The sequence below is a fragment of the Notolabrus celidotus genome, chromosome 18, assembly GCF_009762535.1.
Source record: "Notolabrus celidotus isolate fNotCel1 chromosome 18, fNotCel1.pri, whole genome shotgun sequence".
In the NCBI taxonomy this organism is placed as follows: Eukaryota; Metazoa; Chordata; class Actinopteri; order Labriformes; family Labridae; genus Notolabrus; species Notolabrus celidotus.
The window spans coordinates 8,434,967-8,458,112 of record NC_048289.1 but is presented as its reverse complement, the minus strand read 5'-3'; the positions used below and the strand labels follow the sequence as shown (position 1 = coordinate 8,458,112).

Below are 23,146 nucleotides of genomic sequence, written 5' to 3'. Positions count from 1 at the left end.
GGAGCACGTCTGCTTCTGTGTGCACTTAATTGTTCAATAAAAACATGCTAAATTGGGAAATTCAGATGTTAATTATAGAGAGCTACAAAAATAAATATGCTAAAGATAAAAGAATAATGAAAAGTGCTTTAAATGTATTCTCACCATTTTGGTTCATTTATTTTATGTAATAGTTCTACATTCATTAAAAAATAATTATTTGTAAAGAACAGGTTTTATATTATAGAAATAATTGCACATAACATGATAAACAAAAATTCTTTCAATGTGCCCTCTATTTCTTTATATTAAACTATATATATATATCTGTACATTTTTCAGATACATATACGCACATACATAGATACAGTATATCTTCAATTCTGTCAGGTGTTCTAATAATTTTGGCCACCACTATATATATATATATATATATATATATATATATATATATATATATATATATATATATATATATATATATATGTATATATATATATATATATATATACATATGTGTTTACATGGGTAAAGTAATCTGATTACATGTCATTTTAACACTGAGAAGTTTATCTTCCGGCAAAACACAACAACTTCAGAAACATGACGATATTACGGAAAACACAACAACATTACAGAAAACACGCCAACATTGCAGAAAACACAACAACATTTCACAAACATAACAACATGTTACCTATCCTCAACCCCACAGGGCCTCTTCTGGAAGTCTTTACATTCTATCATTTGGATATTGTACTTCAAAAGCACATTCCAAACTCCAGTGTGAGGAAAGTGTTTTATTTCCATCTCCCATAGACAGTCCCTGCCAGGATTCAAACCCAGGACACTCTCATTGAAAGGCAGCAGCCCTGTCCACCAAACCACAGGGCAACTTTGCAGTGCTTGCCTCTTTAGGTCTTTTCATTTCACATTTTTGTGTAGTAGTTCAAAAGCACATCTGTACATGTGAGGAAAGTATTTCAATTCCATCTCACATTTGCAACACATAGTGGGTTTTGAACCCAGAACCATCCGATTGAAAGGTAGCAGGCCTCTCCTCAACACCGCAGGGCTGCTTGGATGAATTTACTTGTGTAGGTATTTTCTTTCCACCATTTGATAGAGTGATTCGAAAGCACAATATGAGTATCAGTAATAGAAGTATCTACTTGTTCAAGTATGTACTGAATCAATATTGTACTTGTTTAAGGTCCACCACCTTACAAGCACTTCCAAGCAGGTCTGTGGTGTTGTGGTCAGGGCTGCTGCCTTACCTTGCATGGATCCTGGTTTTGAGTTCCCCTATGTACTGTCCATGGGAGACAGAAATGAAACACTTTCCTCACACAATGAGCATGAGCTCTGATTTTGAACTACTAAATCAAAATGGGTCAATGACAATACCTACTAGAGGCCATTCTAAATAACACAGATCATCCACTTCACAACTTCTTTGTGGACCAGAGAAACAGCAGCAGTGGACGGCTCATCTCTCTGCGCTGCAGTACTGAGAGATACACAAAATCATTCATCCCTGCAGCCATTAGGCTTCATAACTCTCTGGCCAATGGGAGATAGGCTGACAGACACCTGCATTACTTGTTTTATGTGATTTTTTATAATTGTATCTGCTAGACAACTGAATTTCCCCCTTGGGGATGAATAAAGTACATTCTATTCTATTCTACAAAAGACAGCTCTTTCAAGCAGCCCTGTGGTGTTGAGGATAAGCCTGCTACCTTTCAATGTGATGGTTCTGGGTTCAATCACCACTGGGCTTCCAATGTAAGATGACTGTTGGTGTGTTTTCTGTAATGTCGTTGTGTTTTTGAAATGTTGTTGTGAATTTCCCTTCAGGGCCACCGTATAAAAACGGGCTAACTGTATTTCCGACAGGCCGTGAAGGCAGCAGCGGCACAGACGTGGCCGTGGTGCAGCTGCTGCGTTCAAGTGTCGCAGTGTCCTGTACGGAGGCAGAGAGGGCGAAGTTTCACTCTCTGCATTGCAGCCTGGGCGCTGCTGCCGGAATCCAATACAACAATGGCGACTCCCAGACCTGACAGCAACTCCACCAGCTCCAGCAACAGCAGCAACATTGTTGGATCCACGTCACACCATTTCCACCAACAGACACAGAGCAGCAGCATGCAAGGTGGGCGACCATCACCTTTATTTCAGGGTTGTTATATTTCACCGGGGAGACGCTGGAGTTAGGGATAGAGGTAGCTTGTAGCTTCCCAGAAACCACAGTAAAGACACAGAGGCTAACACGAAGCTTCCGGTCAGAGTTTTCAAAGTAAAATCTATGTTTGTACACAATGATATATTGTGATACAATTTTGAAAAGTAAAGATGAGTTATAACTATATAACGTTGTTTCTTTGTTTATGTAGTAGGAAGACTGTAGCCTGGGTTTGTTTAGTTCAGTGTTGAGGTTGCTCATTTAAAATTCCTTATTGTTATTGTCCAATACTATTGCCAGGATAGTCGGATAAGACCCGCATATCATTTGTTTAAGACTATAAGTCATCCCTCTGCATTTATTGAATGTAAACTGATGTAAACAAATTATAGGTATTTGGTGTTACTAGAAATGTACGCTTTTATTTTGAAGGCTGGGGTGCGCAGTTTCCGCTCCAGCTCGCGCTTTTTACGCTCTGCTTGATAAGCTACACGGCTAACAGGCTAGCAGTGATGCAGGAGCTCAGTTTAACCAACAGACCTGTAGTAAAGTGATTTCATTCTTTAGGAGGAGACGATTCCCAGAAGAATCAACAAAATTTACTTATTATTATTTGTTAGTTTTAAGATGCATCCAATGAATATGTACGTACCGATAGTATAAAACTAGTATCACCAAGGCCTACACTGGAGTGTCCCTCTCCTTTACGATAGCCAGGCCACTGGCTCTACAATACATGACAGCAATACAACACTAACATTTAGCCTGGGAAATAATATTATCTCTATAAATATTACTTTTATCAGAATTATAAATAATCTGCTGACGTCTCACATCGTCTCAGGGCTCCCTATCATTTAGTATGTCGAGAGTTTGTCGAGATTTAATCTCGTGACATGATGGAAATGTATCAGGCAAATCTTGTATCCAATATGTTTTATTAAGAACACAGGTAAAACACAGAAGTACAATGAATAATTGTTAAAAAAAAACAACAACACAGAACTACAATGAATAAATGTTAAAAAAAATAAAACACACAGGTAAAACAGAAGTACAATGAATAACTGTAAAAAAAAACAACAACAGGTAAAACACAGAACTACAATGAATAAATGTTAAAAAGAAACACTGGTAAAAACACACAGGGGAGGGGTTGCAAATGTGGGAAATTAACTGTTTTCTCTGTTTATGTTGTTCAGGCTAATTAAACCAAGCAGAAGAAGTTTCATATCAAAAAAATACTTTTAACAATTTTCAACGTGGGTCAATTTGACCCGCAACATAACAGGAGGGTTAAAAGAAGAAGAAAATGAAGTAATAAGGGTCTATTACTATGTTGTAAATCATTATCTGTTAACCCACCTGCCTTTCTTAAGAAATTAGCACAGGAGGACAAACAGCTGAATTAATAACTCATAATTATAACTAGATTATATTAAAGCATCTATCATTTACTGTAGTCAAAGACTTAGACCCTGTTTTATAGCCTTCGTTTAAGAATCTTTATATGCCCAAATGTTTACAGAAGGTGATTGAAAATAAACATAACAAGAACCTAAGTCTTTAATGATTGGATAGTAAAAAGTAAACATATTATCAGCCTTTAACAATACCAGTGTTGTAAATCAACAGGAGATATTACTCAGGTGTGTACATTTTTACTGAACAGCAGCACTAAGAAGTATAAATATGTTATTCTACAGAGCACCAAGATAGGAAGCTAACTAAGAACAGACTTTAACATTTCAGTGCTCATGTTTTTTGCTGAGCGCTGCAGTAATCATCTCCCAGCTGAGACATATGGCAAAATACAACCAGGTACTTCTACTCAGGTGCTGTTATGTACTTAGCTTTAGGTACCTGAAATTATCTCAAGTATTTTCATCTCATGCCACCGATACTCCACTGTGGTTCAGTGAGAAATGTCTTTTTTACTACTTTTTTTTTCACAGTTATCTAATATAAGAAAATTAGAATTAAAACTTTGGAGCACAAACTTCCATAACTTCTTGTGTTTTTAACTAAGCTCAAGTGTAACCTACAGAGTAACATAAAGCTTATAATTAAAATATTCTAAACTTTTTATAAATGATTTAAAGTCTTCAGAAGGTTTAACTTTGGGGCGCTGGGTAACTGTGATAGCAGTGGGGGAAATAATTGTCAGAGTCTAGTTTTGGTAATATGAAAAGTATTCTAAGATGTAATATAAAACTGTAAATGTACTCGGACACTTTTCTGCTTTGAGAAGTTTTACTGTTATTACTTCCATCACATTTTCTGATCATGTTTACATACCCAACTGTTTGTTTATGTGATATGATGTCTGACTTTTCATGATACTGTAGAGATCACCAGGCAGGTGTGGTGATGATATCAGATGTGTTGTTGGTAGCCGCCCTCTATTGATTACCTGACTTTACCAGTCTGTCAGAACCGTACAGTCATGAGTCCAGTGGTCAGAGTTGCATTAAATCACTGTGTGGCAGATGTTTGGTATCAAATGTTTTATCTAAACCTTACAGAAACCAACAGCTGCTGGAGATGTCAGAATGAAACAGGTATTCCCATTTATTTTACCAGCTTTTAGTCTGCAGGATTTCACATTCTTTGTGTTCAGCAAAGAAATCCTTTCAGATGTTCCTTATCCACCTCCCCTTCTGTTGATTATTTCTCCCGTTCGTTTCAACGTTTTTACTTTGTTTGATTTTTGTAATTCCTGAATTTTTATCCTCATATCTGCATGATTTTAATCAAGTTTCCATGTAAGAGTGATCTTCTGTAGACACAGTCGACAGACCCCATTTAATGAGACACACACCGCTTCAAACAAAACCTGTCAGGAGACGTTTCTCTTCCAGCAACAGAAGTTTCTGTTTCCGTGACACATCCCAACTCTTAATGGTATATCACTGCTACACCTGGTCTATGGCTGCTGTTCTACTGGATTATAGCTTATAGAACTAAAAAATATGATCATGCACACAGACCTGATTTTTATTTTTTCCAAATCAGCATCCAGATATAGTTATTCCAGCATCCTTTCAGCATCTTTATCATAATTAAATCACAGTCAAATAAGTTTATTTTGTCTTCTTAGTAAGATAGTGTTCAGCTGGCTAAAGTGTAAATTGCTTGTTACAATGAAACTGAGACTCATTGGCATATTAACTGAGCTGAAACCAGTCCAGCTGATAATATGAACACAGACATGACAAAAAGAACAGTAGCAGCAGGGTAAAGTGGTTAGAGTGATATTCCATTTTGAATTACCATGTGCCACCAAAACAACAACTTAAAGGTCTCAGTGTCGTTTTTGCTGTTTAACATAAGGTGGTACTAAAGTAACAGCTACAGAACAGATGAACTTCAGCAATCAAAAGCAAAGTTTACAGTTTTCTGCCACTGGACTAATAAACACCTGTGAGAACGGATTTATTTCTCTTCCACTGGAGGAACCACAGCTTCAGCTGCAGGTAAATGGCAGCACACCCATCCAGGCCCACCTGAACATGGTGCTTCTTTACCTCAGTCACCTGCACACTTTCATTATTGGCTTTTGATGGGATGTCAGGTATTAATAAAGACCCTCTCACACGAAAACAAAAAACCCAAAGAACATGGAGTAAAATGTTTCTTTCTTTACTTCAGGGTTTCAGATAAGCCTGTCTGCAGTTTCCCAAAGTAAGCCATAGCCTCGCACACAAAGCACACTGACCTCTACTTTCTGTGGGTGCATCTCAGTAGTCTAAAGGGGTTTCCTTTCCTGGCAGGGACATGTTTCTGTTTAATCAGTGACGTTGGAAGCCGCTGTAAACTACTGACCAGCCTGTGTGGTGCTCTGGTAGTTGGGGAGTCTGTCCACTGTACTGCTGTCACAAAATCAGTCATGGCAAAGAAATACATTTGAAAAATTGCACTGGGGCTTAGAGGTTAAGGGGTATGTTTGCAATGAAGAGCTGGTTGAACGAAGACGACTCAACACCTAAACCCAGCACAAAGCATAAAAACTAAATGATGGAAATTATATTTTGAAGATGCCTATAAATCAAAGACTGTTTATAAGAAGTTGATAAATGATAGTGGCGACTTAAACATGTATTCTTTAGGAATGTCCCGATCAGCGGTAAGAGTTGAGCTGCACAGTTTTTTTTAAACAAAAATAAGTTATTTAAAAAAAATAACTACAATATGTCTGTTTATTCCATTTAATTTAACCCAGCTAGCATTGTTGTAAAACTCATCTGTTTTACAAGCTCTGCTATATGAGACCAACGAAACTGGTATGCATGCATTACAGCGCGCTTATCCGAGGCTGCTCTGAATGCACCTCTCACAAGACAGTGCGTGATTCACAATGGCAGCATCCAGCTGCAAGACGGAGAACGTAAATATTGGGAGTGACATTGAGCATGCCACTAGCAGTGGTTGCTAGCCACGAACTTGATAATGCTAATGTTACAGACTGTCTTGAGTTTGTTTTACGTTTTTCGTCTTTTTGAACCATAAGTCCCTGGAGAGTTAACGTAGGGTGCGTAGAGCAGATGTTTTTTCTGTAATGTGTCTGGCGGTGCACATGTGAGTTCTACAATGAAATTTAATTAATGGCTTGAGTTCCACATCAATGTCCCATTTATTATTTTCTCATTATGTATACACAGTTAAGCGAACTCTAATTGTGTTCAGTGACAGCGGACGTATATGATCTGATGAGATGAGCGGCTTAAATGCAGATCATGATCAACAAAAAAACGTCCAGATCGGCTCCGATCTGATAGTTGAGATCGGGATCGGGACATCCCTAGTATTCTGTCTAATGTCCAGCAGGGGGCGACTCCTCGGCTTGTAAAATCAGCCTGATTGTATAAATGTCTGTAATCAAATGGTCCTCCTTCACAGCTGATGTATTCCCTCAGTAAACATTTTCCTAATGACTTTATGGTCTCAATCTTTAGTTTCTTAATAACTTAGCATCTGCCAACTCCTTGCTCCCTTTATGGCGTAGCAAACTGTTCAATAACAAGTTACCGTGACAGTGGTCTGTCAACAACGAAAGAGGCTCAGCAACCATTGTCCAAATATGGTCTCTTTAAGCTCTAAAAAAAGATGGTGACAGCCCAAAAAGCCTATTTGGGTGAAGTCCACTTGTTATAAACAGTCTATGATGTTTATACACACTTACAGGTATCAGTTAATGTTGAATTTAATGTTTGAATCGAGTGCTGTTTAGGTGTTGGGTCACTTTAATGTCTGTCGGGAACTGTTCAGGTTTGATTTGCACATTTCTGAAAGAAAATCTTTACAATTGATTTTTTTTTTGTTCAGGGGTTCCCAATACCAGTATCCTGCAGTAAGGCTCTGTTTGGCTTTATTGTGACAACAACTTTTGAACTGTACAAATAAGGAACTGTCCTAAAATAACTGATCATAATAAACATAAAATGGTTGACATTAAAAGAAAGTCAATACGTTTGAGATCTGGGAGATCCAGAGTGTATCAAATTAAAGATAACCAATTAAACCAATCCAATAGAGGTCTGCCTCTAATACAAGCTTGATTCAAATAAAGGCCTCACACCTTTTAACAAGAGGTAGATAAAGGTTTCAGTCTGTATTTGAGGAAATACTGGCTTAGACCAAAAGGTGTCACACAAAGCAACAGGACCTGGTGCAGTATCTGAGTATTGGGACCCTCTATGTATCTGGGCACTGCTTGAGTTTAAAATGCATTTTGTGCTTCCTCTGATCTCAAGGAAAACTTGAGATAAACGAAAGTTCAGTGTGTGTTTGAAAACAGCTCAAAATAGATATTTATCATTTTCCATAGACCTAATTACCAAAGTTCCTCATAATGTGCTCCCACATCAGTAGTTTCTTTAACTTTGCTTATTGCACACATTAAAAGGTTTATCTCAAGTACATAGAGACAGAGGTTGCAGGTAAGAGGAGCGTTAAATCACACTGTGTATCCTCTGTTTGCATCAGCTGGTTGACCTACCTGTGTGTGTGCATGTTGTGGGACCTGGATTTGTGTCTCTCTCTCACCGCACAGGTAAACGTAAAGCTCTCAAGCTGAACTTCGCAAACCCTCCAGTGAAACCGACTTCCAGGCTCCCCATCAACCCGACACCCCCGTCTTTCCAGAACCCACACATGTGAGTACAGACAAGGGAGGATGGGACGTGTGATTCAGATTAAAATCAGTGTGTGCTTTATTTCTGGTCGTACAACAAAGCTTATTTTGTAAAACTCTTGATCCATTCTGAGTAAAAACTACAACGACTGCTGCCTCTCAAAGGTGTCGTGTGGCATTAGTGCTCAAGAAAACAAAATGGACCCACTCTTGATAAAGAAAATGGACTTATAGAGTACCCAGATGTTCAAAATAAAGGTTCAAAATAATGATGAAATTATTTCAGTTTTCTTATTTACTTAAGTACTTATCACCTGTATTTCCACCAAGCTTACACAGAGGGCAGCAAAGACAGCATTTTCAGTGGCTCATCTGTGCAGCACCACAGATGTTAATTATGATAATTTAAATAAACTATTTCCATATTTTAGGAAACTGAAAAATAGATTTTGCCTGCTGTAAAACTTTTGGTGCTTCACTCTTAAAGGTCAGAGCATTTATTACCAGTAATATCAGCTCATACTATCATAAACACTTGAAAATGTTAAAAAAATATATACAAGCAGAAATGGTAAATAATATTTTATAATAAAACCAGCAGCTCGCAGGTTTAGTGTTAATTGAGGTTACAGTTTGTGAGCGGATCACCTTTTATCGTTAGTTTTCATTTTAATCTCCTTCTTTTGTGGAGTTGTGAGGGACGCAGGCAAGAAGTGAGCTAGAGCAGCTTCTACCATGTTTCTACCATCAGCCAGTTAGCTGTATTTTTCCCACACTACATCAAAGTCAGCAAATTGAACTCCCATTATAGAGTCGCTAGTTTTAAAAAGGTTACATAACTTCATAAAAACCATTAAACATTTAGTTTTCCACTTTTCCTCTGTCCTTCCTTGCTTCCTTCCTGTGCCCTCTGTCTGATGTGTCACCTCTTCTGTTCCCCTGATAGAGAGCGTCTGCGGACGCACAGCATCGAGTCGTCGGGGAAGCTGAAGATTTCTCCGGAGCAGCACTGCGACTTCACGGCCGAGGACCTGAGAGACCTCGGGGAGATCGGTCGGGGAGCGTACGGCTCTGTCAACAAGATGGTCCACAAACCTACGGGACAGATCATGGCTGTAAAGGTGAGCTGCTGATAGAACCATAAACACAGATAACGGCGTCCAGATCAGCTGTTACTCTGTTCACACACCGACAGCGCTGCCTTCCTCTACAAAGCCAGACAGGAGGAGTCGTCGTTTCTTTATCTAAACATGTCTGTGGTGTTGTTCACAACAAGCTGATATTTTTGATCAGCTTCTTCCTTCAGTCAAATAGATCTGTAGAAGATAAAGAAGATACTAATTTTCACTGTTCTCATCCACAAAAGACATAAATGCGTATTCAGCTTCTTCTTAGCTCCAGCTGGATCCCCAGAGCAGAGTGTGGAGAGTAACTTTGTTTGACATGGACATGGTTCTACAACCTACTGGAGAGTAGTTTGTCATTTTACACACACACTATATTCATTGTATGCATGACAGTTTAAGGAAACTGAAAATACAATTCTTATCGATCAGCTCGTACTCAGCATTAATGAGTTGGGGCTTTAGTCGTTTAAATCAAATACTCAGTGGAAAGCTAAACTGAGCTGCAGCAGATGGACTGTGAGGCATGAATAACTCTGACCCATAAATTTGTGTTTGTGTTTGTGTTTGCTGTCTTTCAGAGGATTCGTTCGACTGTGGACGAGAAGGAGCAGAAGCAGCTGCTGATGGATCTGGACGTGGTGATGAGGAGCAGTGACTGTCCCTACATCGTCCAGTTCTACGGAGCGCTGTTCAGAGAGGTACGGCTGAAACTCGATGACCCTGAACGCATCACGGCAGGCAACAGATATTCCACAGGAATCACATGTTCATCCACTGAACTAACCTCTGACTGTGTTTCAGGGCGACTGTTGGATCTGTATGGAGCTCATGTCTACCTCATTAGACAAATTCTACAAATATGTATATTGTGCATTAGATGACGTCATTCCAGAGGAAATATTAGGAAAAATAACGTTAGCCGTGAGTACTTGAGACACTTTCCTTCATATACATTAATTTCAAACTGTAAATCCTGTAAAAAAGCTGATGAGTTTTTTCTTTCTCCCCCAGACGGTTAAAGCACTGAACCACTTAAAAGAAAACTTGAAAATAATCCACAGAGGTGAGTCTTTACATCTTCCTAAAATTCTGTTCCAGTATTCATGCAGTGTAGATTTAAGGGTAACATTTTCCCTTAGTAAACAAAAACTGGTGTCAGTATGAAATAGATTTTAAAAAGTGTATCTTTCTGTGATCTTCAGACATCAAACCTTCCAACATTCTCATGGACCGACGGGGGAACATAAAGCTGTGTGACTTCGGTATCAGCGGTCAGCTGGTCGACTCCATAGCAAAAACCAGAGACGCAGGCTGCAGGCCGTACATGGCGGTAAGTTCTCAGGAGTTAAAGATTCAAGTCTATGTCTATCAGAGATACAGATTTTTTAATGTGGCAGAGCATTTCAAACAGGAAGAGGCAGGGAGGTCATTTATTCCCACCCTGATGATGATGAAGAAGGCATTTTTAAAGGGGTGTTAAAAACATCCAGACGGGTCAATAGATGTTTTCTTTTAACAAAAATAACAACACAATACCATCTATGCTACTTTAAGACACCAGTATCTCCCAGTGTCCCAAAACAAAATAAAACTGGTTTAAATTGAACAATCAGAGCACGGGGCCATGATGTACTGTTTTACAGTAGCTGTGTCTTGTTGGTTCAGAAAATCAGATCAGAAATTTCTTTATTTAAGATAATTGTCTCTTTAATTCAGAAAAAACCAAGTAATATGTTCTTTTTTTCATCTTGTTCTCCCATAATTCTTACATAATAATCTCTTTATTTATACAATTTTTTTTATTATTTATTTCCCATGTGACTGTAATATGCTTGAGTACAAAATAGATTTAGCATCTGATCGTTTCTTTTCTCACACACTCAAGTGCTCAAACTTTCTGCCCAGGTGTCAGGATTGTATTCAGTGTTTGGTAATTAATATCAAAAAGAATCAGCTTCATATTACTTTGTTTTTATCACACCTGTAACTAAAACTGAAAGTTTGACTTAGTTCTGGACATTTCAGAGTTACAGTAGAATGTATTTCATTTACTTCACAACATTTTGACTTCATAGGCAAATATATTTAATATATTTAATGTAATAATAAAATAAGTCTCCCCCTTACTGCAGAGACTATGAAGTGTATCCTGTGGTGGATTTAAGAATAATTATTCCTGCTCTCATTGCTCGGGCCCAGAGACAGATACAAACTCAGTATGGTAACACTGAATATGATGCGAATGGCTCTAGATCCTCTTACATGTCGAGGGCTCCCTTCTTATGCATTGTTTCATCTATTTAATGAATTTATCAACCAGTATTATGGTTTAAAGACATTTTGAGACTCAGTGAGATATTGAATGGTTTCAGTGATTAAAACTAAAGATGGAGCCCACTAAATTCAACTTAAACTCTCGAGATCTTAGTGTAAAGCAAACATATCCCTTCATTTGAGCTGATGATGCTGGTGGAGAGAGAGAAGTCCATCATCTGCAGTGTGTTTTACAAATTCCATCCTATGCACCGGGTGTTCATGGAAAATTTCAGAGAAACAAAATGTATTTGCTTCAAAGATTTATGAAAACAATGTACTTAATATCTTTATCTTCAGTATATCCTCAATAGCAGTAAATATTCTCTCTTTGCTGATCGCAGTGTGATCATGAATACTAAGAGTGTACTGAGAGTTAAATTTGTGATTCTATCTCTGTGTGTTTCAGCCTGAGAGGATAGACCCGAGCGCTTCCAGGCAGGGCTATGATGTCCGCTCCGATGTCTGGAGTCTGGGAATCACTCTGGTAAGAAGAAGAAGAAGAAGAAGAAGAATGATCTTACCTGTGTTGTGTCTGTCTGTGTGTGTTTGTGTGGTTTAACGTCTCTGCTCTGTGTGTGTGTTCCAGTACGAGCTGGCCACAGGGCGGTTCCCGTACCCGAAGTGGAACAGTGTTTTTGATCAGCTGACTCAGGTGGTGAAAGGTGAACCGCCGCAGCTCACCAACTCAGAGGAGAGACAGTTCTCCCCAAAGTTCATCAACTTTGTTAACCTATGGTAAGAAGAACAATAATCACTCATTCATGAACAGCCCAGTGAGACCACTTCACTTAGCTTACTGACAGAGAATATTTAACTCCTCTTAACATTTATCATGCTTTTATAACTCTCAGAACACTTATTGATTAAGTTATTTGTGAACCTCCTGCTGTAAAAAACCAATGATATGTGCTCGCTGATCTCCAATTATTTCAGGAGCTCCCTGATTTTTGTCAGAGACTTTATTTTCCATGCCTTCCTCTCTTTGATCTGCGGCTCATTTGTCTGTATTTTCATTCATAAGGTGCTTTGCATTGACCATCTATAAATGAATGTGTGAGTGTAGAGGGCCATACAAGAGTGCATATTCCCAGGTGGATTGTGATTTATAAAGGGAGCATTGTGAGCAAGAGTACAATCTTAATAATATCTGGCACACTGCATCGTTGGGTTTCAGTGTGCATACACTTTAGTAGGGATTTGCTGCCCTGAGACCACAGGGCTTTTCTTTTAGGAGCAGGATGAGTGGCTTCAGGATATGGAGGCCTCTAGTGGTGATGTTGCAGCTGCATGTATGAAGCCCACAGCTGCAGCAAGAAGGCGTCATGTTTTCAAATCGCCTACTTTACTAGCAGTACGTACTGATTTGGCCAAAATTCAGTATGTTGTAAGTAGTATGTGAACAAGAGCAAAATCTGCAGTATGCCAAAACCCGGATGTCGTACTGATTTGAGAAAATGTCTCAATATGCATCGGACCAGTCTCCATTGCGTACTGTTTCCCATAATGCATAGCGCTAATGTTCAGGTTCTTTTATTTTCATATATGACGGGACACTAAGTTTTTAGGTGCTGTGAAAATTATTAAATGCCATATAAACCACTTCTTAACTTTTAAAATCATAAGTGATGCTAAAGAAGCAGTTTCGCTATCAGCTTGGCCGTTGTTTACTTCCGCTTTCCGAAACCAGAAATCCAGTGAAACCTGATCCAGCATACTGCAAAATGGATCCAACAGAACAGTCACGCTCCATACTAACTTCAAATGCAGTATGTAGTACGTAATGCATACTGCATTCGTAGGCAGTATGTAGCAGGCGGTTTTGAAAACAGCCATCATGTTTTCGACCACAGAAGAACACAAGCTTAATGTGGGATATAGGAGCACAGTTATTTGTTACAGTGTTATATATTTGTTGTCAATGCAATGACGTTGCTGATGCTGATGGGTCATTGATTTGTGTTTTGTTTTTCTGTCCAGCCTTACAAAGGATGAATCTAAAAGGCCAAAGTACAGGGAGCTTCTGGTAAGTTCTCATCAATATATTATCTTTAGAAGTACATTGCTAGAAAGATATTTTTGAATCTGTCACTCTTAAGAAGTGTTGAGAAAAATTATAATTCAGTAGAACCTTCAGTAAAACCTTCATCCTGTCAATAAACCTCGTCCTCTGCAGTCTATAATTTCCTCCACTGATCCCTAGTGGCAAGAGCATACTGCTGCAGCTGTAAATCAATGCAGGGATAATATATCCCATGAACTGTTCCTGCTCTCTCAGGGATAACTGTCAAATGAAATAAAGCTCCTCAGTGTCACAAACTTCATCCCTGTTTCTCTGCTGCAGAAACATCCCTTCATTCTGATATACGAGGAGCGCTTCGTGGACGTCGCCTCCTACGTGTGTCGCATCCTGGATCAGTTCCCCCCCTCACCTATCTCTCCCATGTACGTCGACTGATGGAGATAAGCTGGGGAGGGGAGGGGGGAGGGGTCTCGGGGGTAAACACACTAAGCTTTGTGATGCAACGCTCGACATGTTAGCCCTCAGAGTCACGTAGTTTATTTACACGTTCCAAAGAACAGAGGAACTCCAAATTGCCCGGTGCAATGAGATAAATATAAACCTGTCCACCTCCTGTCACCTCATTCAAGTAAAAAAAAGATCATCCATCTTCACCAAGAAAAACTTGAAGACATAACTTTGTCTTAGGAAAATGCATCTTTCATGTGAGCAGATAGAAAACATATAGGTATAAATATATTTACTTGAAGTCAATGTACACAGAAACAGAATCTACCAAATAAAATGTTGAACAGTGACACAGAACAAAAAAAAACACCTGTTGGATTGTACATGTGGACTGTATGTTTGCTAATGTGTGTGTTCACCTCTGAAATGTACAGATGTATGCAGATAGACCTAAACACACACACACACACACACACACACACACACACACACACACACACACACACACACACACACACACACACACACACAAAGTTTGTGTGCACCTTCACTCATGATAAAGACGAGTATGCAAAGTGTTTCTCTGTGGAGAGCTCATGGATTCGGTAGCGTGGCTTTATTCTTTATTTTTTTGTTTATTTGTTTTCAGTTTTTTGTCAATATGCAATCTGCGAGAGTTTGTTTCAGCTCATGATCGGGACAGAAACATTTCTCACAACCAGCGTCAGCTTCAGTTTGTGCATTTTTTTTTAATCATTACATGAGAGTCACAGAGCTAAAGATCGGTGTCTTTAAACGTAATCTTTGAGAAGTCATTTCACAAGACATGTCACAGCTATGAAGATATTTGCTGAATCTGAATTTTTAGAATGAGCAGTACTGACCAATCAGGTGTCAACAGGCTTTAGTGTCTGCAGGAAAAACAGTCTGTATGGAGAGCAAAAGCAGGAGGAACACAATCCAGCATAATGACATCCCAGTTCCCATTGTTGGTAATCTGAGAATGATTAATTTCTCTCTATAAACAGATATCTGCATGAAGAGCAGTTAACAATCTGTTCTAGATCAAACATTTACACTGAGACACAACTCTACTTGATGCTGAGTCACTAAAGACAATCAGCGTTTAGGTTTCCTGACTACCTGGAATGCATCAGAAATGATGGATCCCACCTCCATTCAATCTACAAACATTAGAAAAGTAGTTCTCTCCTCTGGAGGACTTGGCTGACATTACAAAAAAATAGCTTGGAGATATTTTCCAGTTAGCATTTACGTCTCTGTTTGAAATGCAAAATTAAGTCCAAATATGGAAGCAGATCAAGCCCCCTAAAAACAGAATATTTTTCAGAGAATCTCTCAGTGTAATAGAAATATAATTATAGGCAGTCCAAGTCTTGTTACGTGGTCTTCAGGGTTTTTCAAGGAATATTTTAAGAAAACGTTTTTTTACTTTGCGACACAGATGTGATAACATCAGATAAAAGGCACAAACTGGGGCTGACTTGATGCTACATTGCCTGATGTAAAGTTACTTTAGGACCTCGTGTCCTCTGATGTAAATGTGTTTGTATATAGAACATCTAATCTGCTGTTTCTGGCAGGCTCTGATTCACTGTTAAGGCTCGTTTTTAAACTCAGGCCATTAAATTCAATGTTTATGATTTTTAGGAAGAGTATTAGATCCTGAGTGTCTTTATTTTGCATTTTGAGAATAAAAAGGATTTTACAATGAAAGAGCCAGGTATGAGACAGTGTTACATCTGAGATATAGTGCCACTGTGAAGAAGACACTCTGGGTTTAAAGGATAAAGTTGTCATTTTTATGGGAGAAAAGGTGTCATTTTAGGCTTTTTTAGCCTTTATTTTGATGGTGAATGCTTTGAAATGAGGAATGTGGAGCCGAAGGTGCAGTTCACAAAAAAGGAAATGCTTTATTTTTTCAGCACCAACATGTAATGAGCATTCTTTATTCTTACAATATTATGGTTCAATTTGTGTAAAAGTACTACTTTACTCTAAAGTAAATTCAATTGAATGAAGTCATAATCTGGAAAATAGTTTAAGTTTAGTTTTGCAACCTTGTTCTCGTAAAACTACGACTTTATTCTTACAAGATTCAGACTTAATTCTCATGAAATTAAAGTTCAGTGTTTGAAAATCACAACTACATTCTTGAAAATTACATCAAACTTCATTGTCATGAATGTATGATTTATTTAGAATAAAGCAAACGTGATTTTACAACTTAGTTCTTTAAATCAAAGATCTTCTCTTAGTTATTACTCCGTTGTTAATCTAAATCAGAGACGTAAGGTTTTTTGTATGAAGTTTTACAGTATTCACATTTTACTTTATTGTCAAAATGCAAAATAAAAGTAACGTTTGATACTCTCCTGTATATTTGGGTGCTTTCTGCAGAATGAAAATGTTTACTCTGTATACCTTTAGACTTTAAATATTAGCCTTAAAGCTCCTCAGCAGCCCGTCAAAGCACTGTACAGTTAAACCGCTCATCCACACTGATCACAGATCCACCGTGCTGCCCTCTAAAGGCAAACAGTAGAAAATACACTTTGAAAAAGTTCCTGTGAGGACTTTATGAAAATGTCACACATGATGCTGCTAAACGTCACGTCCACGCCTGTAGAGGAGGAAGATCTCTCCTCACTTAGTTTCTGCTTTTGACGCCTAAAGGCCACCATGACTCAGCATGTTTGTCCTTGACTCAGCATGTTTCTCATGTTTGCACTGATGATAGAATGTTTCCCACGTGTTACACCTGGGATGCATCTCATTAAGTCTCCCTTCGGGGCAGGTAAAGGAGGCGACAACGTGAGACCATAGTGCGACCAAGCTTCAGTCGTTCTTTCTCAGAGAGCCACGAGTAAGGTTTAGGAAACAACTGAAAACTAGCCACTGAACCAAACTGTCTGTACTGATGGTGGTCCTTAAAACCAAGAATGTTGTATGGGATGACTTTATACATGTTTTTTTCCCCAACATATCCCTTCAATTTGCAAAATAAATCATGCCAGCCTTGTCCTAAACCCACCAAATAAATAAAGGCAATTTATTGAAGTATAATACACAAACTAAGCCGATAGTATCTCAGAGTAAAATAAATCAGCTGCTGACTTTCCTTTATAAGATATCAGGTGAAAACAATTTAAGTAGTATTATTAAGTATTGAGCTTAAAACAGAAGAAACAATAGTTAGACTGATGTCACAGTTTAATTTTGTATGGTTCTATTCAGCTTTTTATCACAATATACACTCAATTACATAGAGTCATTGAATTAGTGGGATTTTCTGCTCTGAAAAGACCACTTAGGTGTTTTAGATAAAGTGGTTTGGGTTCATTGGCACCATTAAGAGACTAACTATTTAAAAACTTGTTAAAACTTGATCCAGTCCAGACAAAGATTTGTTGAATTTCAAGCCCTAGAGTGGGTGAAAGTGTTCTGGCATATTTGGACCATAAGCAAACCCTTATTTCTGATGGTGTAATGAAATAGCCAAGTCAGTGCATCGACAAAGTAGACACAATAATCCACTATAATATACACCATCGTGTGTTCAAACCTTTCAATATTTCCTGGTCGAAGGGATAATGTTTGTTGTCTTGCAGATAGACCCGACAACAGTCGTGTTCAGTCCTTTTCCGTATCAGCATCCCAATGTAGTTATTTCAGCATATTTTCCGTTGATCTTTTTTAAATCACAGCCAAATCTGTTATTTTGGAGTTTGTGGTTGGACAGATTTCATCAGACTTTAGTGTGACTTGCTAGAAACAGTGAAACTTAGACTCAGCAGAGGCAGATGAACAGATACTTTGAAGAAACATATTCCCAGCTCCATAAGCCTCCATAAAATGTTAGTATTCTAAATTATCTAGAAGGGTGTACTCTGCCAGGTTGTGTTTTACCAACTCAAACAGAAAAGATCCTGTGGTAAAACTTGTGTAAGTAATGCAGGCAGAAATGTGCTTTGCCTTTTGTCTGGATATAGCTCAAAACCCCAAAAATCCTTCTTAAGACGTCATAAATTCTTCCTTACCTCTCCAAAAAACAAAAAATGACTATTCAGAGACCAAATAGTAATCATCATTACTTAGATTCTCATAGAAGTGTCAGTTAAGCTAAATTTAAAGTACTATAACGTCCTCTACAGATGTCCGCCATATTGGAAAATGGCCATCATCAGCTGGGAGTTTGGAGTCCAAACCTGTGGCTTATTATGGGAGGGGGGTCAAAGGTAACATCCAGGTTGGAGGAGATGCAGAGTAGATCAGACATAATTCTTTATCTTCAGAGAGTCATGTCGGTCCTGGTCTTTACGTTCTATCTGTGACGTGAAATGGTGCAAACACAACAAGGCCACGACAGTGTCCGCATCTGTTCTTCACTCGTTGGATACAAGAAGCTAACTTACCGCTGGTGAACATGAGTCTCCAGGGTACATGTTGTAAAAATTGCAATTTACTAGAATGTTCATATTAGATTATAAGATAATATTAAGGGCGATGAATATTATATTGTATCTTTACCAAGGGTTACAAATAAAGTTCCTGTGGAAAAGATTAAACTCCTGTATCGTGTGTTTCTTGAATAAAAAGCAAACTGCAGACGTGGTTTTTGCTGTGATGAGTTTATTGCTCTTCTTCTTGTTGTATACACAGGATGCAGGCAGATACTTTTTTTTTACAAAAGAAAAGCAAGTCAGTGGCCAAGCAACGTAAAGCTTCTGTCGAGTGATCAGGGGAAACGATTGCAAAATTAGTCTTAAAAGAAAAAAAGGCCAATGGAAACTATTAACAAGAAACATAAGGTCAAAGCATCGGTCAGGAAGTCAGGATCTGCTTTAATAGACCAAAAATAACCCATTGAAGAAGTGCAACACTCCAGAAGTCACAACGTTAGACCTACTTCCAGAGGATGTAACCGTCAATGAAAGACGTGTTCACTTTAATGCACCTATAACAATATTTTTACATTTCAGGAAGTGAACAAATACTGTTTTCTTTTATGCCAAATGATGGTGTTAAACAGCTGCCCAGTAAATACAAAACTGTAGCATTAACTGCTCATAAGAGCCGTCCATACCTTCTTCAATCTGTGTCTTGTTTTTTGCAATGACCAGAAAGGGCGACTCCACAAATTATAAAAGTAAGCCTGATTGAATAGAAGTCTGAGAAAAAGGTCCTCCTTTATAGCTGATTTATTCCCTCAGTAAACATTTTTATGTTTATGGTCTCCGTCTCTAGTTTGAAGTCTTCTCCCATGCAGCATGATGTTCATTTAGTAAAGTATGGTCCCATTTAGAATCACAGAGACCAGGAAGCAGGGGAGGAGTTAGACAGGGGGCACCTGTGATTGACAGTGCCTTGCTTAGCTTTGTTTTTATGAAATAGTTAAACATAGCCTGACTCAAAGGACAGATCAAACAGCCAATCTCATGAATTAAAAAAGGCTGGCAATTTTCTTGTAAGTCAACATTTTAGGTTTCATTAAGCCGTTACAGAAGTCAACATGTTGCTACTTCAGCTCAGTTAAATATCACTTATTACTTACGTTAGCATACCGATTAAGCATGCAGCTGTCTCCCTGTTTCATGTATGAATATCGCTCGCTTTTATTTAGTGTAGAGATATGAGAGTGGAATCAACATTCTCCTGAAACTCTTTTATTATATTTACAAGTGGGGAAAAATAAGCACTTTCAGAGCAAACTAAAACCTGACAGGTGTGTAGACTCTTAAGCGTAGCTACCGTGTGTAAAGGTATGCTAAGTGTATGCTGTGTTAATGTGCAGTATTCACAGTAGAGATCTGAATATATTACACTTTCTATTCACAAGTGCTATTAATGGTCATTTCCACCTCATAAGATTCTTAAAAAGAAAAACAATTATGGAAAGCATGGCTTCTCAAAGTGGTTCCTTCACTTTTTATCACATTTTTAAAGAGACTTGATTAACTAAGAAGTGACCGTGGAAAAAATGGCGGCACTGGAGATTCCCAGTAAATAAAAGAGCCCCAATCTAAACAAAGGAATGTCAATATAAATACAAAATAAAGAATGTATAAAAAAACTCAAAATAAATAATTGTGATTGGCCTTGGATCAGAAAGGTGATAGCTGGTAAGAATTAACTGTCTTAATTTTAGGAGAAGAGAGTTGAAAATTTAAAAAAAAAGTAGGTATATTCTACAATTAGACTTTTAATAATAATAATAATTTAAGTTGTAATGTTAGGAGATTTAATTCAAAATGTTTTGGGAATAAAGATGTAATGTCACCAGAAAAACATCAGTATTAGGAGAATAAGACATCATTTTAAAAGCGCAACATTTAATTTTACAACAAATGTTCATTTGTATAAGAATAAGTTGTAATATTAGAAGAATAAAGTCTTACTTTTAGAATAATTAAAGTTGCATTATTATGTGGATGCCAATAAGACTGCCTGTCTCAGTCAGTTTCTTGCACTTTGAAACCTTTACTAAAGGATAACTTCACAGTAGGCTCCACATTTCTGTGTGTAGAGCAGGCAGCCGGCTGACGATATCCCCCTTCATGGTAACATACAGGCTAACCATAATCTTTTTTATGACTTTTCTTTAATAGAACAAAGGTTTTTGTTATTTTAATGGTTTTAAGTTTTTCTCGAAATAGTACAAATTTATTCTTTCATTCGACATTATAACTTCTTGTGAAATTATGGCTTTTGGAGCTGTGTACGCAGTGCTTTTTGCGTTGGCAGCGCCTATTTTCTATTTTAATCCAATTCAGTTCAGTATTTCAGTGCCCAAGTTACAAAGAAGCCCTTGGCGTTAGCTGTTTGTTGTGTTTGTTTGTCACCGTGCTCTCAGGTGAAAATGGTTCAAGTTCTGTAAGACCTCATTAAAGTCACTTCTCCATCACAAACCAATCAAAGTCAAGAAGGGAAGGGGCGGGACTTCGGAAGGATTGATTTGTTGGTTGATGATAACTTTCTCAACCATAATGGCGGAGGTCCATATGGAGGAGAAACTAGCAAATATGAAGCAATCAGAAAAATTCAAAACATGCCAAGAGACAACTTTTATAACATTGGTGAGAATCACTGAATTTGAGGTCACGGCCGCTGCCAGCGCAAAAAAAAAAAAGAATTTGATGTTAATGGACACAGGTCCTTGTTTTTATAGCATTGACATTTTATTCCTGTGATACTACGACTTTATTTTTGAAATCTCAGATTCTTATTTTTTCAAATAGGCCCAAATAGTCCTTTGTAAAAACTAGTATAAAAAATTATAACAAATATTTTTCAAATATTTGCCAGTGATGAAAACCCATAAGACCAAACATTTTCAAATGAAATGGATTCCTCTACTTTATGTCATTGTGTGGATAAAAACATCTAAAGTGAACAGAAACTGGAACGAAAAAGGTTGTCCAAAAGCAAGACAAACATTTCTACACACAAACTCTAAGCTCAAGCAAACTGTGACAAAATTGTATTTATGTAGAAGTGCACAGTGAGATTTTTTTTGTCATATTTACATCGATAATAATCTGATTACATGATACACGTCATCTGTGGTTTGTGTTGTCTCCCACACCGCTGACAAAATATGCAGACTTCAGCTTGTCTCTGTCAGTACCAATAGTTAAGATATTTACAAAATGAGCGTTCAAAGCATCCAATTCACCGTTTTTTTTTCCAGTAATACAAACTCAGAAAAATATACGATTGTCAAAAAGTGTCTTCAAGTCTAGGTGGTGTAACACTGATACTGCATTAAGTGTTGGAATAAAGCACTTTAATTATGTTTTTCATTTAGGAAAGCATCCTTCATGTCTCCGCTGTTATACTTGATTGGCAGTTTTGTGCATAGTTATCCAAAGAAGAACAAAGATGTGTCAAAAGCACCTTTTCTTTGGACTCTGTTTATGTCGGTAACAAGACAAACTGTCAGTGAGTAGGAGGAACTGAGTCAAAAATAACTGCACTTGGCAGACAATCTTTGGATGTCGGCTAACAGTTGAATTTACATCCCGCTGTTAAAAAGGCAAACTGGTGTTTGTACTGAAGCTGTTAAGGCAGATCCATAAGTTCTTTGGTTTGGTTGTAGTTGATGTTAGCAGTACGTAAAGCTATTTGCAAGCTGGTGTCTAAAGTTTTGTTAGCATGGGGCTAGCTTGCACTTGGTGGCATGGCATTCACCAGTGCTCCAGGTGGAGATCCATGGCAGAGTTCAGGTTAATGTCTGTCACATCCAGAAACTCTGTGTTGAAGATGCTCGGCCCAGTGGGCGGAGCCACGCTAAACGCTGTGGCCGAGCTGGGCGGAGTCAGATCCAACCACTCCATTGTCTCCCACGGCGTCTCACTAAACGCCATGCTGACCATGCCCTGCATCTCAGGGACCGCCATCACCTTGCTGTTGATGGGCGACAGAGGTGTGTCCATCAGCTCTCTGTTGGTCATCAGTTTGTCCTGTTGGGGGTGATGGGGATGGCGGTGGTGGTTGTGGGGGCTTCCGTATCCTTCGCTGTCTCTGTTCCCTTCTTCATCCTGCCCCCCGTCCTCTGTGGCCATTTTGAGAAGAGCCACTTCCCCTCCACGACCAATCGAACTCCCCAATAGAGTCTCCAGGTGGCTCTCTGTGATGTGATTGGCTGCGTGGTCGTATGGCAGCTGGGAGGGACTCAGGTGCTCGTAGTGTCGGTGGAACCTCGGGATCAGGAGGCCGGGGCACCCTGGGGACACATTAAGGTGAGGCACAACTTTGGTTACAGAGGACCTCTCCCTCTCTTCTCTGGCGTTAGCAGGCATCTCTTGAAGAGAAAGAGGAGAGGAGGGAGGGTCACAGCAAGTTCTGATCTGACCCCACTGTGGGGAAATACTGTGACCTCGAACATCTGGACTTTATATGTGCACCTAGAATCATAT

At 38.5% G+C, this 23,146-nt stretch overlaps 2 protein-coding genes across 9 annotated transcripts in view; one reads left to right on the top strand and one right to left on the bottom strand.

Annotated features, from left to right (window-relative positions):
- Positions 1–1,872: 1,872 nt before the first annotated feature.
- On the top strand, positions 1,873–18,796 carry map2k4b (mitogen-activated protein kinase kinase 4b). Of its 5 annotated transcripts, none has more exons than XM_034707469.1 (13): positions 1,873–2,134; positions 4,690–4,725; positions 5,816–5,848; positions 8,184–8,319; positions 9,244–9,418; positions 10,003–10,122; positions 10,226–10,345; positions 10,436–10,487; positions 10,627–10,754; positions 12,147–12,224; positions 12,327–12,475; positions 13,718–13,763; positions 14,082–18,796. In XM_034707469.1, exons 1-13 carry the CDS (start codon positions 2,023–2,025, stop codon positions 14,193–14,195), a joined length of 1,299 nt encoding a protein of 432 aa, XP_034563360.1. In that variant the 5' UTR covers positions 1,873–2,022; the 3' UTR covers positions 14,196–18,796. The 5 variants fall into 5 exon arrangements, with proteins under 5 accessions (XP_034563360.1, XP_034563359.1, XP_034563358.1 ...); XM_034707468.1 differs by having other exon boundaries at positions 1,879–2,134; positions 8,217–8,319; XM_034707467.1 differs by lacking the exon at positions 4,690–4,725 and having other exon boundaries at positions 1,892–2,134; positions 8,217–8,319.
- A 256-nt stretch (positions 18,797–19,052) lies between these two features.
- myocd (myocardin) overlaps positions 19,053–23,146 on the bottom strand; it is a 35,814-nt gene continuing 31,720 nt past the window's right edge. For 2 of the 4 annotated variants that reach the window (XM_034707462.1, XM_034707463.1), the window contains one exon: positions 19,053–22,953. In XM_034707462.1, coding sequence (XP_034563353.1) covers positions 22,415–22,953 — 539 coding nt within the window. In that variant the 3' untranslated portion in view covers positions 19,053–22,414. Of the gene's footprint in view, positions 23,032–23,146 lie in introns of all 4 variants that reach the window. The other 2 variants (XM_034707461.1, XM_034707460.1) reach the window with 1 other exon arrangement.

Bases quoted from the DNA above. Each gene is read 5' to 3' on its own strand.
- map2k4b (XM_034707469.1), top strand. From the start codon at position 2,023: ATGGCGACTCCCAGACCTGACAGCAACTCCACCAGCTCCAGCAACAGC. The intron at 10,488-10,626 runs GTGAGTCTTTAC...TGTGATCTTCAG, and splicing joins CTTGAAAATAATCCACAGAG to ACATCAAACCTTCCAACATT. The intron at 10,755-12,146 runs GTAAGTTCTCAG...TGTGTGTTTCAG, and splicing joins GCTGCAGGCCGTACATGGCG to CCTGAGAGGATAGACCCGAG.